We start from the raw sequence: 18843 nt of genomic DNA, 5'->3' as shown, positions 1-18843 counted from the left end.
TTCATTAGAAGTGTGATGGAATAGAAGCCACTAGTGGAACAGAACTGCTTGTTGCTGGGTTGAATGGAACTTGAATTGCACAGCTTCATAGAAGAAAGGGGCCTGTAGTGCAGCCAGGCATTTGCTCTAAATAATGCTTTGCTTTATGTCTAAAATTGTTGAACAACAAGTTTATTCTGGCCTTGTTGTAAGCTGCTAATTGTTCTGCTCTTTTCACCTACAGGTTGTGACTGTTTCTCTTCTGTCACTTGTGTGGAAAGTGCCACACACACTCCAGAACAACAACGGCTTTTGCTTGCATATTCCAGTGTTTCTTTTGTCAGCGAGTTCAGCAAAGTTGTAGTTCTTCAAGTGCCAGCCCTGAGCTGAGTGAGGAGCCACCAGCAGAGATGGTAAAAATGACAAAATCAAAAACGTTCCAGGCTTACCTGCCAAACTGTCATCGAACCTACAGCTGTATCCACTGCAGAGCCCATCTAGCCAATCATGATGAATTGATCTCCAAGGCAAGTGGTTTGTTTAGAGACCTCATGAATTATTTCTTAACCAAAATGGTTATTACTGTATCACTGCTTCCAGTAGATAAGGGATGCAAATTGATGCATACTTCAAAGTATCTTCCCTGGGTTCACTCTTGGGTCATATATGTTGTGTACTGAGGACTGGATATATTCTGGAAACTTCTGAATGTGACATAAAGGCTGATCTACTATATTCCCCATATTAACAACCTCTGTCTACTGTCAGGTAGGTACTACTTGTGAACTGTCATACCCAAAAAGTCTGCTAAGGAAAACTGTCAGAAGAAAACATGGATCTCTGGGTAGGGAAACGATTCTGTTTATGGTTATTCCAGATAAAGATTATTTTTGACTCTATTTGATGGTCACAAAACTGGGTGTTTCCAGAATGTTCCACTTCTATTATGGAATCTGTAAAGATGTTTACTTCTGTATACCAGTTCCTAAGGAATATGGTTAGCCAGAGATGTTCAAAATAGTTGGACTGTCTAAACATAAGCATAGAGGATGTGTGGATCCTTGAAACAGGCTAGGCTTGTCCTTCTTATCTGTTGCTTGAAGAAACCAAGATTTGTGACGTATGAAATATGTAGGAAAACGTGAAGTTTGGGATGATTACTTGACAGACTGGCTCATTCTTTGCTTCAAATAAGCTCCTGATGAATTTGCTCTTAATCGTGTCCTGGAGAAAACACTTCAGTTGCTTTTCAAACCTCTTAATACAAACTGCTTTCTATATAACTATTTTGTCAAATAAAATTTTTAGTGGCAAACCCTTTATAACTAACTTTATCTGTTGCTCCTGCCTGTTTGTGTGTTCAGCAGCACTAAGGTGATGCTGCTCTTGAGTGCTGAAGAGGTGGGGGGGTTGAGAATGCTTCTACTTCTGAATGGAGGTTTTCTTTGGGCGAGGAGAAAGTACACATCCTTGCTTATCCCTTAGAGGGTTATCAGGAAATAATGGGTTTTCCCTATACAGTTTTTCTTGTGTTACTAATCTTTTTGATCTTTGCTTAGATCTCAAGACAACTTTTTGATTCAAATAGTAAAATTGGTGACAGTTCTTGGCAGTGTTGCTTATTGCTTGCTTACTTCTGCTCTGCCTGCAGTCTCTTCCCCAAAACGATTCTTTCCCTCATCTTGGTACATGTATTGAGGCATGGAACTGCAAATGTGACACGTCAAATCTGAAACAGTGAGCTAGCAACACACATAAAATGATGTGAAGAAAATACTTGTATTAACCTGAAAAAAGTTCCTCCCTTTTGTTATAGTGATTGATCTTATTTCATTTTAAGGTCAGCAAAACCAAGAGAAATATTAAAATAGTAATGTGAATGCATCTGAATTTCATTTGTTTCCATGCTGGTTTCAGAATTTGAGTATAAGGGGTCTCTTTGGCAACACTGGATTCTAAATGACAAGCAATCATAGCTTCATTATTCACTGCATGTCCTGGGCCAAAAGCTAGTGGGAGTGGTTAATCTTTCCTGAACTTCAGGTTGTAGCTGCCTACAAGAAGAATGAAACTTTGCTAGCTGTGTCTCTTGAGATGTATAAATTCATTGAGAAAATGCAATTCAAGCACACATTACTTAGTAAGAACCTCTTCTTTTAGTGGACTTAGGGTTTTTTGGTGGTGTTTTTTTTTTTTTTTTGCATGTTGACTAAACTGCCACTGTTACCATCTGAGCCAGTTGTTCTCCAAGGTCTTGGGAGTTTTGGTCAGCAGAATATTTTGAATATGTTATTAAGCAAGTAATGTGTTCATATTACAGCTTCATAAATAATTTCAAACATTAAAAAAATCAAAATTTCAATTCGAAGAATGTGGAGAACTCAAAAAATCTATATAGTAAATGCAAATACTTCCAAGTTGTTTCTAATGGTGTTGGGAAGGGTGTTAGATATGGATTCTGCTTTGTTTCTGGCTTCCATAGTTTTCCGTGAAGACATCTTACAAAAGTTTCTGTACTTGCAGGTTGACCATATGCTTATTTGACAGCTGATGCGTATTCTGTCAACTTAAGATTTCTTGACATATTTTATTGTCTAAATCTGTGTGATAATAAGAAATACATTTAAATGTGAGGTGTATCCATTTGTATGTTTGTAAAATAAAAAGAATGTTTCTCATCTATTGTATTTGGAACATAGCTTCAAAAAAACCCACCCTCCTTTAAGCTTAACTTGTATATATTCCAACATTGGAGAAGATCTTCTGATGGAAACAACTGCAAAGCAATAGTGAGATAACACTTGGATCATTAAAAATAAGTAGTGCTGGCCTAGGGGGTGGCAGGGGGAGTGGTGGGAGGAAATAAGATTTGATTTGTTTTCAATGAAAACACAGGTTAACCTATGAAATAAAAACTGAAGAAATATCCTAGACAACATGTGTAGACATAACTTGGAACTGTAAAAGGACTAACAGATGAGTGTACCTCAGTACTGTTTTTTATATGGATCTTTTTTCTGAATTTCTCAAAGTCCTTTCATTGATGCACATTATGTACAATGAGAGAGGTATTTTTTTTATTTATACTAACAATATCTAGAACCCTAGTTACTGTAACTACCCAGCGGCAGCAAAAACACTTAAAATAACCTGAAGTGTAGCAAGTTGATTCTATACAATCTAAAGTTAACTGAGAACAGTGCACTTCCTGGCTCGTTTTGATCTATTGATGGAGCAGAGAATTGGACTGCTCAACCTGATTTTTGTTGGGTTTTGGTTTGTTTTTGGTTTTTTTTTTTTTTTTTCCTCCCCGTGCCTTACTTTGAGGGTCTAGTTAGAAGCTAAAGCTCTGTGTAACACTTACTAAATACAATTTTTTGTTACACATTGCCTCACTTTTTTTCCAAATGCTTGCTATACAACCTCACTCTGGAACCCAAGTGCCACAAATACTCTTCAGCAGATAAAGGCAAACAGTATTTGATACCTACCTGTAAGTGCTTCATTTGGGTATCGTGTCCCCCACCCTGCATTTCCTGGGTGCGTGGTGATTGTTGCTTTCTTATGTGTGGTCAGGGAAAGAGAGCCAAAATACATGGTGCACTCTTAATTTAAAGCAGCTACAACTAGCTTTTTAATGTGCTTTGAGGTATAAGCGTTTGTTATACTTGACACTATAATGTTTCCAGCTTTAAGATGAAAAGATAAGCTATGCTATGAAATGAGTGGTGTTTCTCTTAAATGTTGATCTGTCATGGAAAAGCAAAGAGCGCTGTGTATTTCTGCCAATCATCCCTTTGATTCTGGTCCTCAGAATACCAGACTTCAGTATAGATTCGCAGCTCTGCTTTTAAGAACTGTTGATGCCAATTGTCTGACAAGGATGGCAGAGTACACGAATCACCTTTTCATTTTATTTCTGTTCTGTTTGAGCAGAAGGATCTCTTTCTTGCCTTAGAATTAATCATGAAGCTCTTTTTCTTGTGCCCTTGCTGGTGATAAAATGGCAACTAGGAGTCTTGGCAATGACTTTGAAATAAGAATGCAGACTGATAAGACAGTAGAAAAATGTGCTACCTGCACAAGTGAATTCATTGTTGGCTGTAGTTTTAGTTGTCTCTGCAGCTACGAAAGGACTCCATGTGTTGCCTAGTGTTGAAATCGGCTTGGATGTTAGTGATTAGAGCATACATTTCTAGCTATAGTCACTCTATAACCTTGTGTTTTCGGCATCGAGGGAGGAGCTTGGAGGAAGGGGAGCAATAAGAAGAAAGCTGGTTGAGAATAGGAGTCCCAAACTAGGAGGTCAGCAGCAGTAGAGATGTTGACAAACACTAGTCTGTACAGCTGAACACGTGTACGAACAGTTGCCATAATTTAGAACTCGGCCATCTTGGGGGAAACGCTGATTTGAAGGATACATAATAAGAGAACTAACAAACTGTAGATGAGTTTTAATTGAAATAAGTGTAACTTTGAAGTGGTGTTAGGCATGTCTTGGACACTACTGATTTGCATTGTTAACAAGTCTGCAAGTACTGGATTCTGTTTCTTTTGGTGAAGACTTTGAAGTGAATGTTTAACATTTTTTTTTAAAAAGTGCTATTAGAAGGAGTATACAGGTCTTCACTACACTGGCGGACGTTCAGAGGACAGGGGAAGAACCTGCAGCTTTTTTATTTCTTTAAAGAAGCAAATGGATATTTTTAGAATCGTATCCTATACTGACTACAGGCACAGATGAGAAGTAACCTCTATCAGCAAGCAACGAAAGGCCTTAATAAAGAGCAAGGCAAAAAATTGATGCCATAGGAGGTGCTTGTTGGATTTAAAATGTTCAAATGGCACATAAAAAGCAACCGAATAACATATGTTGTTAATAATAATAATAATTTTAAAAATCACAACAATTTAAAAAATTGACATAATTAACTTTTGAGGGAAAACTTCTACAAGACTCTTTGAAGTCCAGGGGAGGTTGCCACTTGTGTGGCCTGTACAAAATGTTATACGTATGCCGCTCTTAAAGCAATTCTACACTAAGTTTTGTGAAAGGCTTAACTCAAAGAGCTTTCTTCTGTTTTGTTTGGAAATGGTAGAGAATGTGCAGTGATTATTAGCAGTAGTTGATTTTATAGGAGGCAAATGTTGCTTGAGGAGCATAAGTTCCAGAGCACTTGAGAATGGCTTGTACCCACTAAGTTCCAGTAATTGTTCAGAAATTCAGGCATGGTCCAAGAAATTACAAAGAAATATAAATACGTAATAGAAATCTTGGAACCTAGTGGATATATTGCAAAGGATAATGCTTTGTTACTCAACTGCTTGAAAGACTGTTGAATTGTCTTGCAATGTGCCTTAACGCTGGGGATGGAAGAACATTTGGATTACTTTGTATAGATGCCTGTATAAATACTGTCACTTTCTTCTGTCTCATTCATTGCAAAGCATATCTGACCAGAGGGGGAAAAAGTCATATGAAGTCACAGACAAGACTAGATGTGTCAATATTTTCAAGAACAAGTTCTGCATAAAGGTATATATACATAACTAACTGTCATTGACTTCACTGGGAAATCCTTGCACCTTATGGGTAAAAGAACAATCTTGGTAGTTAAATTTAGTTCTCCAAGGCATTCAGTATGCCTGCTGTTACGTTATTGATGAGAAGGAAAAGTCTTCTGCTTAAATAGATGCCAGAACGTTTTTAGCTTTGCTTAGCAATCTGTGGTTTTGCCCTCCTGTAACTGATGAGTTCGAGAGGAATTTTTTTAAGGGTTTATTGTCATTAAATAAATGTGCTGTTCTTAGCTTGATTCAATTTGGTAATCCCCATTTGCTTATGATAGAAGAAGTACTTGGAAGGATAGTTGGGCCTGTTGTATGCTTGAAGGCCTTTTTTGTTCCCTGCTGAAAAAGTTGGAGAACAGGCTGAATTTCATAAATGTTCTGGTGATAATTTTTTTTCTCTAAGAGGCTTCTAGTTTTTTCGGTTCTGTTTTTTTCCTCTTGGGGGAATAATCTAGTTTTTGGAAGAGAAGCAATCTTTGGAAAACATCCAAGAATAGATTTGAAGGCTTAAAGGAACTGGAAAGTGTGCAAGGGAAGTGTTCTACTCTATGGGTGTTTTGGCATAATTATTTCTGAAATACGTTCAAGATGCTGTATAGCTCAAGATAACTTGTCCAGCCTGACAAAGTCTTCACTTCAGGAGATAACATTTGCCAAATCTTCAAGCATGCAGTTTTTGGGATAGATTTTTTAATTCTCTGCATATTGAACTTTATAACTTGCTTTATTAAAATCAGTAAATAACTGAATGAAAAGGTACTTTCAAAAAAAAATTTTAATACTTACCATGGAGTCATCTAGAACTTGCGTAGTAAGCAGCTGAGCAGCATTATCTCTAGTTGTCTGCAGTATTGAGGAGTTGGATCTGAGAGTAATATCAGATGGAACAAATCTTTTTTTTCCCTGATACATTTCTTTGTCTGTAGCTTATGTTGAATTCAATTTTCTGAATTTATTTTTATAAATCTTGAAGTGACAGGATATCGTTAGTCTCTGATGCATCTTACTGAGAAGATAATTTCAGACATCAGAGGACTTGTATGTGTTTCTGGTTTACCTTGAGAGTACTGCCCCTAAGAATACTGTCTTCTGAATCATGCGGTAATATTTCTTTGAATTGCATATTTGTTCAGAATACTAATTCAGGTTGACCTATCTTAGCTTGTAAAGTGAACTCTAGCAAATGAAAGGAAACGCAAAGTGAAGCAAAAAACCCCCTATGGACTTATTTCATTTCCATTCTTTAAAATTATTTTTCCATGTTACGAGTAGCTTACAAGCTGTGCTTAAGGAAGATACTGTTAATGCCATTCTGACTTGCTGATAATAATGCCTGCCATACCTTTAATGCTAAGGTGGCAGTTTCTCTGGATGTTTTTTGTGGAGCATGATCTCTAGCCATGCAATCTTAATTCCATCTGTGGGGAATAATTAATTACATAAGCTTTTTAGTAGCTTCCCTTCCCCCACCCGTGCCCTTAGGTATGCCTTAGGGCAGTAAATACATGTTCTGCTTAACTGATACTTCCTTTTCTCCTGGGTAAAATACAGCTAATCCTGGTGTTAGAGGTAATGATGGGTTTAGCTTAGAAGTATAGATCGTATCAAATTGTGCAGGTATGTACTAGTGTGTAAGTGAAACATTTAGGAAGTTTCTTTACTACAAAATGTATTGATGACAGAGGTCTGTCAGATGGCTTGAAAAGATCATAATACCAAACTATTCTTACAGTCGACCTTAGTATAGTTCCTAAGCTCCATTGTACAGTTTTGCTTATGCTATCAGACATTTGAGATCCTTTGAACTGTGCTTAAACAGGAAAAAGTTACAGATCTTTTAGATCTTCCTGTAGGGATGGGCAGCTAGTCAAAGATGTGGATTTTCTAGGGAAAAAGTTAGCTCGTAAATCAATGCAATGTTATTAATTGAGTACTATGAAAAGCAGACTTCAAGTTTATTTTAACTGCAAATATTAGTTGAACTGATAAGTTGCCCAGCTTCTAAGGAAATATAGTGGTTGATGTGAGTTATTACTGATAACAGTTGGTCACGCTTGCCACCATCTTCCAATTCCTCTCTACTGGGTGAGGCGCATATTTAAGACTCAGTTTTAATAGCATGTTCTGTTTTATTTATGGATTATGTACAGTGCTAGCAATCTTGGAAGTGCTAAAGAAATCTTGCAAAGTAAAAGTTTGCATTTGCATAGGTGATGTTTATTTTGTAGAAGAGCAGTTTGTCTGGAGACTGGTTTGAACAGTTATGCCTGTTAGTCCTTGACATTGCCATTTAAAATACTCTCTCCTCTTTCATTTCCTTTGAGGAGTTGACACACAAGGCGTTTAACCTGTCAGTCTCTTAAAATTCCTATCAGTATAACTGAATCATACAGTGCAGAGTGTGAGAAACTTAGTGCTGGTAAAAACAAATGTTTGTTCAGTATTAATTTTTTTCTGGTTATGCAAAATACTGTTTATAGCTAAGTTATAAGCTTAGCGAGCAGTTCAAGTGCCAAAATGAGTTGTCGTCTTTTCATTTCTAGTAATAGGATGCATCAGGAAGTAGAGCTCTGATAGTAAATCTTTCTTATACCTAATCAATATTCTGTGATCAAGAGAATGCATATGGGACAGATGTATACCTTTTTGTGTTGTCTGAATACAGGGGTTTTTGGAGAAAAAAAAAAATCTCCTTAGCTATTCATATGAATAAGAAACAATGACTGCCAAGCTCTGACAAGTTAAGAAATTCATAAGAAAAAAGGTATGGGAATTTAAAAATTGATATCTTTACAGTGCTTTCACTTCAGTCAGTGTATAAGAGTTCCACATGGGTGGATTGCAGACCATTAAATGCTCAATGACATGTTGATGTGGTTGGACACTGAATTCAAAGGAAAGTCTGAGTTGCCTAGACCCAGGTTCTGTATTTGAGAAGGCAAGAACACAAGTTCCTACAGGTTGTTGTCAACTTATCTGAGTGATGTAAACGTGGAGGAACTTGCCCTTCACAGCTGGGCAAAGAAGCGATTGTTCTATGGCATGTAAATATAATGTTTAGCCTCTAAACATGTATGTAGCTAAGAAAGATGGTATGAAATGAATTGGCCAAACTCCGCTAGCAGGAAGCTAAAGAAGGTGGGAATGGAGGGGCTTTTCACAGTGGGATGTTTGTGAACAGATTTTCTTTCTAAAACCACTGTCCCAGGAAAAGGTTCTGTTTTGTGTTGCTTCTCCCTCCACTCTACCCTGATAATCCTGAAAATTAGAAGGTAATGAAGATGGCTGTTTCTGAGGGGGAAAAAAACCTAGGAGAGTACAGCCTATTGAGGGCAACAAAGCAAAGGATGCAAGAAAAGAAAAGTAATCTTTAAAAATAGATTGGGGAAAAAAGAACAACTAAAGCAGTACTTTCCAACCTGTGTATTACATTTAGCTAGAATTTTTTTTCAGCCTATGGAACAAGAGAGGGGAAGAGCTGCTTTTTCTGCTATTCCTAGCATCCTGTTACTGCCCTCTGCTTAATTTTGAGAAATGCAGGGTCAAAGGAGAGCTTTTATGAGGTGATATTAAGTCAAGACTAAACATAAACTTGGCAGAAATAATTGCATAACATAGTTCAAAAGGTCTTCTGACTGTTGATTTGTTCTGGAGTCCTCGCTTTCCCAGCTAGCTGGGGAGCTTCAAGTATGGCATGTAAGTTGTTTAAAAAGTCACTCTGTAGGACCTGACACACCCCCCCCATCAATTTGTATGCAATTGGCATGTGTAATTACATGTAAATAGAGAAACTAGCACATGATTAATTTAATAGGAGAGAGTATTTCTTGGTGGAGTTTGAAAAAGGATTTGTGAATTCTAATTCACAACAGTTTCTAAAGCAGGGAAAAATGGCTGCAACTTCTTTAAGAATTTCTACAATAGCTTAACCAAAAATAATGGCTTTGAAAGTTCTCTTCATTTCGGGTACATGGAACAAGGAAGTGCTAGTTTAAGTTTACTTCTAATGAATAAGAGGACCTTTAAAGTGTTTCCTTTGCTTTTTCTTAAATGTTGGGGTTGCACAACTGTAGTTGTCACTAAATTCATGTGTAGTTGACGCAGGCTAGTTACTCATTTGTTAATGGGCAGTTTTTGAGAGCATATACGTGAATAGTTTTTGTTTTTATCTGCAGTAAGCATTCTCTGCTTTTGTTATTGATTGTGAGACACTGGCTTTAATTTAGAGAGCACTGTTTAGTCTACAGAAACTACAGACTGCAGCTTCAGTACCATTCTGCCAGTTTTGTGATGCGTGTTTAAGTATCTTGGGAGAACTGAACTAGTGGTGGTGGGGTTTTTTTGTTTGTTTTAAAGGTAGGTGTAAGGATTACTTTCTGGCAGAGCTGTTCAGACTCTGTACTCAACTGAGTCTCTCCTTTCAGGGTCAGTCCTACCTGAAGTTTTAGCTTTCACTGTACTGCATAGTCTACCTTTTTTCCCTTGCCTTGTGAAAAATAAGACTTGCAGTTCTGGCTAATGCAGAGAGTACCTTTTCTTTTGTCTTTGCTATAGATGAAGAAATATATTCTGTCTATAAAAATCTCCATTTAATAATTCTTTTAAGTGGTTGCTAAAATAATACTAAAATATTAACGTTATAAACTGTTAAGTAGAATTTCTCATCTTAAGGTGAGGTTTTATGAGTAGCTAAGGGCCATATGTAACTACACTGCCACCATTGCTATTTACAGTAGTCCAGAGTCATGGATGTCTTTTAACATTCTTTGTTGCAGTATATAATCTGGTTAATGTTGATCAAAGTGTTCATTTTTATACATTTCCCTTTTACATCTTTTTTTGCAAACTGTTCTGAGTAAGTAGCTAAGCTACAACAGTTATTGGTGTTGTGTTGCTAATCATTCGACTGGCAAAATATCTATTTTGGTGTTAAGTGACTTCTAATTATATAGCTAAATACATGTCAGAAGAAGAATCCGTTGCAGAAGGGTCCTTCTAACTATGGTTCCATGCCTAATGTTACTAAAACAATCAAAAAACACTCAAGGTGAGATTTTCCTTCCAAAAACCTTCCATGTTGATCTAATGTAGGTTTCAGAAAAGTTGGTCTTTGATCTTCAATATTAGAACTGCAAGGATTCTTAAAAACAATGGTACTTTCTCTGCTGCTTGGATAAAATTGTTAACTTTCAAAGAAAGTAGGTCAGGGAAGGGAAATTCTGGAAAAAAAGAAATTAAGACAGTTTTGGGATCTTTTAAAATTGAATTCAGTGTGGAAAAGAAAAAATTAAAACATTTCAGTATGATCCTGCTTGATTGGGAAATAATGGCCATGTCTAAATTATTAAGTAGTTCAATAGAGAAGGAACAAATCAACAGATGAAAGCAGTGATGTGTCTCACATACATTTGGAATGTTTCACCTATGGCTGAATCTCGTCTGCTCACAAGTTTTGCCAGGATGTTTGTAGCTCAAGGCTGTCTGGTCATAGGTGCAGGCCTTTATGTCTTCATTAGCGTTTGTAGAGTGCACAGTAGAAGAGCTCCTGGCTTAGTTCAGTGCAGAAGGAACAAAGATATAGTTCACAGACACTGAAACTGCTCTGCAAGCCAAACCAACCCCCAGTAAGTGTGGTTGATTAGGGGTTTTACTTCAGAACTGTGCTACTGCTCTGAAGTAAAATATTAATTTAGGTTCAGCCAAGAAAGTCTAACAGTCTTCTTTTGTCCATAGTCTTATCAGGAATGTGAGAGATGGGAAAGCATATGGCTGTGCTTGGGCATTTGATGATAACAGTTGTTTTACTAAAATAAAGCTGAGCTTATAAACTGATCAGATGCATTTCCTGAATACAGTATACTGGTTTTAAGCTTGGTCCAGAATTTCACTGGTTTTTCACCAAATGATGCAATGAAGTTGAAATAAATCAACTTTTGGGTGCACCGGGAAAGGACAGAGGAGATGGAAATAATTCCCTTTGAGTTAAAAGCAAGTTATTTTAATTAGCATGATGTCTAGGAAAATAAGCATTGATATCTTGCAGAGGGGTAGGAAAAAAATATGTTTTGTTTGCATTACGGATGACTTATTTTGAACAGCAATACTTAACAACTTAAAATAGTTGCTAAAAATCTAATAAGGGTGAAAACTTTGACCAGGCTTTCCAGTAAAGAATTGGTATAAAGTAATTAATCTGAAATAGCTTATATCTGTATTTTGTTTATATGCTTACTAATGCACCCTTCTGGAACTATTTTTTTGTTTGGTGGGGTTTTTTGTTTTTTTTTAACAAGTGCAATTTTTTTTTTTTTTAATGCAGTCCTTCCAGGGAAGCCAGGGACGAGCCTACCTCTTTAATTCTGTGTAAGTATGTTGTTATGGTTATGCACACTACCTACAGAGTGTAAGTTGTTTTGGTATGCTTCATAAGCGGAAAACAGTAGGAATTAACGTAGCTGCACTTTGCCCTTTTCTTTTTAACGTTTGCTTTACTGACCAGCAATAGTTACTAAAGACTACTGAGGTGATCCGCAAGTATCCCTTTGCACATATTAGTCTGTCTTATATTTCAAGTAATTCTGCTAATAGATGAAAGTTTAGGGGCAGGTGTTAATATGAAATTCCATTTGTGTATGGAATGGTAACTGCCTTGAGTAAGAGTTGCTGTTCTGAGATATTCCAGAAGTCAAAATATATTGTGTGACTGTAAAGTCACGCTAGACAACTCTGCTGTAGTCTAAAGAAGAATTTTCCAGTGTGATAGTTAGATACATTTACAGGTTAATGTTTCAGTAAACTTGGTACATCTTAAATGACCTTGAATATTGTAAATGTGCTAGAGGCAAAAGGTGATTTTATCAAGCCTAATATTTGCAATTTTAGGCATGTCCTACCCATGGTATAAGGCTCTTTGAATTTGCTAATGGATGTATTTATTTTTCAGCAGTTTTTTGTGTTGCAGCATTTTGGGAAAAGAATGCAGTTAAGTGTCTTAGTCTATTTTAGACCAAGATAATGGAACTATAACTGCAAAGGATTTGATTGCAGATCCTTGAAATTCTTTTTATATGTAGTCATTTAGTGGTGACTTGGGACTTCTAGTATAACTGTAGTAGAAAGAATCTAGTAAAACAAGAGCAAAAATGGCAAAATTTTGTTCTTGTATAACACTGTCTAAAAACTTGGTTTAGTCTTGCCTCATGTTTTCTGCATAGACTCTTACTCATGAAAAAACTAGCTTGATGCAATATTTCATGGGATGTTTTGTTTTGATATTGCTGTTTATTCATCATGGCTTAGTCTGCTGATCTGTAGCAAAGAAATATTTATGAGGCTTTTTCCTTGCTGCTATTTTGGAGTTTGTTCTAAATTCAGCTGTTGGTGCTCATTTACTGGTACAGACTTCCATTATAGAGGTCTCAAATTGTTTTTGAAGAAAAGCCCCAAACTGCAGAGGCATCCAGTTACTGCTTAGTGTTCTGTTCTCTGCAGGTTTAACTATTTAGCCTGTCTTTGTTGATGGGAGTAAGTGGACATCACCAACAGTTTGCTGTTTAGACTAGCCACTTGAAAAACAAAAAACAAAACCCTTTTTTCTTCCTGTCCTTCAGCTCAGTGTAACCGAGGAAGTTACTTTTATGGCATTGAATAAGTTAGGCACTTTTTTTAAACTATTTTTTGTCTTCTGGAGAAAAGGTGGGTAACAGGTAAGAAATGTAATTGCTCCCCCCCCCCCCCCCATTTTTTTTTTTTCTCCAGGGTAAATGTGGGCTGTGGTCCAGCAGAGGAGAGAGTTCTTCTGACAGGTTTACATGCTGTAGCAGATATCTATTGTGAAAACTGTAAAACCACTCTTGGATGGAAATATGTAAGCAATATACTTAAGTTTTCAATAAATGTTCGTAAGTTGAAGGACAGATATTTGAGTTAGGCCATTGAGTAGCACCTATACTGATAGTTTAGGTGAGTTAGCTCTAGTGCTTTTGTATATATCAGACTGTAATATAGTTTTGCTTCCTTATGTCCACTGGAATGCTGTAGTAGATAAGAACTTTATTCTGGACTGCAAAACAAGCATGAGCTATAGGTGCTATTACAGTTATCTAATACTTCTGTAATATCTTTTTGCAAGATTACCAATGACATACACTAAACTGGATGGAAGAAATTGTCAAAGTGGGTCTTTAGTTTCTTGTGTTGCAAAAGTTGGTTCATATAGCAGAAATATGAATTATGAGAAATGGTACTGAGCATGTTTACAGTGTTTACAACTAATGTGAACTTGATTCTGTTTGCAAAGTTATCTGTGCACTTGCACTGTTAACTGTAACACTTGCAGCTGTGTTGCAAGTTTGATGTTTTGAAAATGTTAGATTTTGGGTGTTGCACGTAGGATTTTCATTGATTCAGTGTAGCTTCAGATCTTCTACAAAGAAGTTGTCCTAATGCATTCCCTCTGATGATGAATATAGAGGAGAGCTTTTGAAAAGGCTCCCATTCTCTCTACATTTCCTCTGTGAATGAGGAAACTGAACGCAATAACGCTGTTTCCTAACCCTCACTTAAAAAAAGCGTTACAATTCCCTAAGCAGTGAGAGAACGAGATCTGTTCTGCAGTGGATGTGCTGATGAGTTTACTCCTATTTCCTTCTCAACCCTCTTTATCCTCTCTTTCTTCCCTCTCGCCCTTGATTTGGTGTAACAGATATGGGATGTTAACTGGAATGTCTCCTGGTTTGTATTTCTAACGCAAGTTTGATGTTTAAAAGACTTAATTTCCCCAGCTTAATTCAGTGTCTTGATTTTTCTTCTTTCCAGGAACATGCTTTTGAGAGCAGTCAGAAATACAAAGAAGGAAAATTTATCATTGAACTTGCCCACATGATAAAAGACAATGGCTGGGAGTGAATCATAACCTTTTTCCTTCTGTTTGGACACTATTCTGTGGAACATGCTTTACAAAGACTAATGCAAAGTAAAGGAAGAGCTTGGCTAGAGTGGCCCTGAGAATATCACTGAACTCTGAAACCTCACAAATGAGTAGTGTAGTGTAAGTGGCTATTTCAGGCCATGTTTGCCTTTTCTCCTTGTGTAAGTTCCCTCTTTTTGTACGTGTATTATTGTGTGAACAGTTGTTTTGGAACATTTTGGATGACCTTTTTCTAAACTCTCTCAAACTAGAGAAACAGTTCACTAATTGAAAACGGATTTTACTGGTTAGCATCTATCTCTGACCTATGCCTTTAATGCTACCTTCTGCTGTGCATGCTTCTTGCCTAAACACCTACACTCCAGTCCTGTAGAAGTTCTATATCTGAGCAGTCCGAAAGAATGTATGGGATGGGGTGCTTTTTTATATGTAGCAATTTCTGATGTGTTTGGCAGTGAAGAGGATGCAGTATTGTAGTTATTAATTTCTTTTTTTAAATTTGAGTGTACCACAACCTATGTACATCTTGTAGGTGAATCGGTTAAAGGTACAGTGCTCACTTTAAAAAAATATTTCAATTGCACTGACTGAAGTTAGCAGCCTCAAGTTGTTAGGAAATGTTATGCTAGAGGTTTGGTATCTTAATGAAATACCTTAGAAGGATTTTAAATCAGTAATGCTATAGAATATGTTCATTTAAGACCAACATATTCCCTAAGGAGTTTGCTGGATAAGAAATAAAAACTATAAAACTATAGCTTGCAAGATTAAAAAGGCAGAAAAATATATGCATCTTCTATTTTGGAAAAAAAAAAAATTAGTCAGTGTATTAAAAAAGTTTTGGTACTGTACCTTTGCCAGTAACAGGGACTTGTGCATCGGTAAAGTTTTATGGCTGGTTCCATGTAACTGTATAGTCCTAATGCACTGGACAAAGAGGTTGATATCAAGGAAACTTGTTGAAGTATTCTGCTTCTGCTACATTTGAACAAAAATATTTATTTTTGTGAGAAATGGCCAGAGCCTATGACATGAAAATTAATATAGTACCTGTAGGAAAAAGAGGGGTAATAAGAGGGAAGGGAAGTTTGACTTGGTTTTTCATAAAATAACAAGATAGTTTTTAAAACTTGGGGGTGGGGAAAGGGTTTCTTGGTTTGCTGGCTAAATCATCCCCAAGTACCTTTTTTATAATAAAAATTTATATGAAACTCGCCTTCTCTTTAGTTCTCATGCTGTTTCTGAAATGGAATGAGTCAATGAGAGAAACTTCTGGAAAGTGTATGCACAATATTAGCTGTTGGTATCTGTGCATGCAAATTCTGAGCAACTGTGAAAGAAATGCTCTACGTAAATTTGCTAACTTTATTTGCAAATTAAACAGTCTCTGAAGACTTTTTGTATTTTAATCCTTCTAATGCTTGAGGACAAAATGTTTGGAAAAAACCCTTTAACACTACGTAAGTACTATAACTGAACAATATGGAAGCCTTGCAATACAAAATCATTTTCTCTCAATAACAATTCTAACATGGCACCTGCAAAATTAGTCATAGGTGCTGTTGCTGCTGTAACGTTTTTGGGAATCTGATAGGCTTTCTGAACTCTGCTGCACTTTAGAAATTTTGTCATACATGAAAAACTATGCCAATGGGTAGGGGCAATACAAATCCTTTAAAACCAGCTTTCCGGTGTCTTTGTGGAGAGGAAGAGAGAGAAGAGAGTTCACCCATGTGTATGCATTCTCTGATGCAGGCTGGTTAAACTGCATTCAAGATGTTGTAGTGATCTATACCTATGAATTAAAAATGTAAGAATTAGAGAAGTAGTTAAAGCTCTTGGGTTTCAGTCCAGAGACCTGAGGTAGTACAGTTGTGTTCAATCTGGATTTTGTGGCTTACATGTTACTACTTCATGTTCACATCATCAGGCTTCAAAGTCTCCTTTTAACAATGTCATTGATGCAAGATGGGCTTTTGTGTTGCCTGTCTCTTGATCTTTTTTGACCTGGAATTCTTGGGATTTTGTTTTCCTCCATTGTAATGTATGTTGCCAACAAAGGCGGCACTAAAACTTCTATCGGCAAAAAGTTTGTGTTGGCTTCGAAGTCCAGTTGCAATGTTGATACTTGTGAACAGGCTTATGTGAAGTTTGTGTATCTTTGGGCTTTTCTTATTTCCTGGCTACGGGCTTGTTGAAGCAGTACACTGGACTGAAGACAAAAGTAACGGCTGCTTTTCAGTAGAGAGTTGAAATTAAAGAAAATATGTAAAGTATTAAAGATTTTTCTCTAAAATTGGGGGTTTGGCTATCTCTTGTTAGTAAGTTAATGCTGCCTGTAACACAGTCTGATTCTTACTTAAATTCAACCTCTTTCTTCAGTGCATTATTTGTATTTCAAACTGGACATTTTCACCAAAACCTTAATTAACTTTGATGCCAAAGGTTGGGACTTCATCAAGTGCTTAGCACCTAGAGCTTCAGACTACTGGCATAAAGAGTTAATGATCTATATGTGATGTTTATGGCTTTTAAGAGAACCAAACAAAGCAATATTCTTTTTGGTCTTTTAAGAGTGGATGCTTAGGAGTAAAGAGTAGAACTAGTACAGAATTGCTATTTCATGCTGCCATGTAACAATTCTTGAGGCTCATTCTGTTGAGGGGAATACATGAATTTTCTTCCTGTGTTGCTTGGCAGCATCAATGATTATTTTCTCCCCTTGTAAAGATGTAGAGAGTTCTTGTTATTGGTTTTGGTGAAAGTAGAATCCAGATAGCAATGGCTGCTGGCTGATGTGAAGAGGTCAGTCTGGTCACTGAACCCTCCAGCAGTCATTTGAAAGAAAAATAAACTTACTTGAAAAAAAATTTACTAAAGCATTTTCCCTCTAACCAATTTTTGTAATATATTAAAGATTATATTTAAAGTTTGTATGTGTTTGCTCTGGGCAAGTTTACTTCCCCTCCAACTTGAGCACTTTTGTTACTTGTACTGGTTATTTTTATTGTTGGTCTTAACATTTATTTTGTATTTTGTTTTTTATAAACTGTAACAAAAAGCTTTTGTGAACCTTTGTTTCTTGCTGGCTCTTTCTTGGACCAAATGAACTGACTATGAGCTGGCTTAGAAGAAATGTTCATTGGGATGCATAGGAATTTGCTAGCAAAAACGTACATGTATTGAAAGTTTTTTCCTCTGAATCTCGAAAGCCATGCCTGTCCTAAAATAATTAATCGTAATTTGATGTGACTTCAGTGATCTGACCACACATTGTCTGTCTAGGTCCAAATAATGGCTGTAACAATGGTGTTCCAGGACTGAGTCTGCCTCCAAACACTAGAGTTTTATTCTTTGGCTGGTCACTCTAGGTACCTTTTTGATTAGTAAAAGGCAATGCTGCCATCTATAAAAACTCTGTTAAGTTGCAAACTTGCTGTGAAATAAGCTGCAGAATTTGGGGGAGGGATTGCTGACACATCAACCTAACCACTCTTGCTGTATGCTTTTTAGCAGTCTAGTAATCTCAATTTTATCTGCCAGTAAAAAGGGCCAGAATATGAATTTCCCTCGTTCATCGTAAGCTATACGATGACAAACTCTATTAATGAAGTTTATTATAATTCCATCTTAATTTCCCACTAGCAAGGCCTAGTATAATGGCCATTCTGAGTGGTATGCCCTGCATGCTTGCAGTCTTTCACACCTCATGGGAGAGGAGGGGGAATACGGTTTTATGAAATTTCTTTGAATTAAAATCTGGCCTCAGAGATTCTGACAAATAGTCATCACTGTGCCCATAACCAAATGGTCATCTGTATTTCTTATTGGTGTATCGAGTTAGTGCAAGAGTTCATGAACGCTGTGTACCATTTTTGGTGGACTTACGCTTCCCTCTGAGTAACGCTTGTAGAGCTTTTTCTGCATGCTCATCTCAGCAGTCAGGTTGCAACAGTAGTGACCTACAGTCTCTCAGACCAAATTTCTAACATCTCCGTTCTTTGATAATGGCGATGAGTGGAAGAAGCTGTCAAATTATTGTTAAACTTTTTGGACACTTTATTGTACTTCATTGAGACTCATGTTAAGCCAACCAGCAGTATAAATGCTTACTGGAAAAGGAACAGACACTTCAGAGGTTTCTTTTAAAAGGACTGTTACAAATGGTTTAAGGCCTAAAGCATGAGTCGTAAATGGCAGTTGAGTTGTGCCTCATAGTTTCTTAAACTCTTTACAATGCTTTCTTTTACAGGTGACATGGCTGTGTTGCTGTTTTGTCCTAGCAATACTGTACATCATTTGTTGTTTCACTATATTGTATCTACTTGAGGTATCACAATAAAAGCTTTCGATTGTTTTGTTGA

General features: G+C 36.7%; 1 protein-coding gene across 4 annotated transcripts in view; it reads left to right on the top strand.

The window, feature by feature from the left end:
- YPEL1 (yippee like 1) overlaps nt 1–18843 on the top strand; it is a 23207-nt gene extending 4364 nt beyond the window's left edge. For all 4 annotated transcript variants that reach the window (XM_041126383.1, XM_030024603.2, XM_030024602.2 and 1 more), the window contains 4 exons: nt 224–506; nt 11870–11913; nt 13309–13417; nt 14368–18843. In XM_041126383.1, the coding sequence (XP_040982317.1) occupies nt 390–506; nt 11870–11913; nt 13309–13417; nt 14368–14457 (360 nt within the window). In that variant the 5' untranslated portion in view covers nt 224–389 and the 3' untranslated portion in view covers nt 14458–18843. The remainder of the gene's footprint in view (nt 1–223; nt 507–11869; nt 11914–13308; nt 13418–14367) is intronic.

This window comes from Aquila chrysaetos, chromosome 9, assembly GCF_900496995.4.
Source record: "Aquila chrysaetos chrysaetos chromosome 9, bAquChr1.4, whole genome shotgun sequence".
Taxonomy (NCBI): Eukaryota; Metazoa; Chordata; class Aves; order Accipitriformes; family Accipitridae; genus Aquila; species Aquila chrysaetos.
The sequence above is the reverse complement of the archived record's forward strand: the minus strand, read 5'-3'. Positions and strand labels throughout refer to the sequence as shown.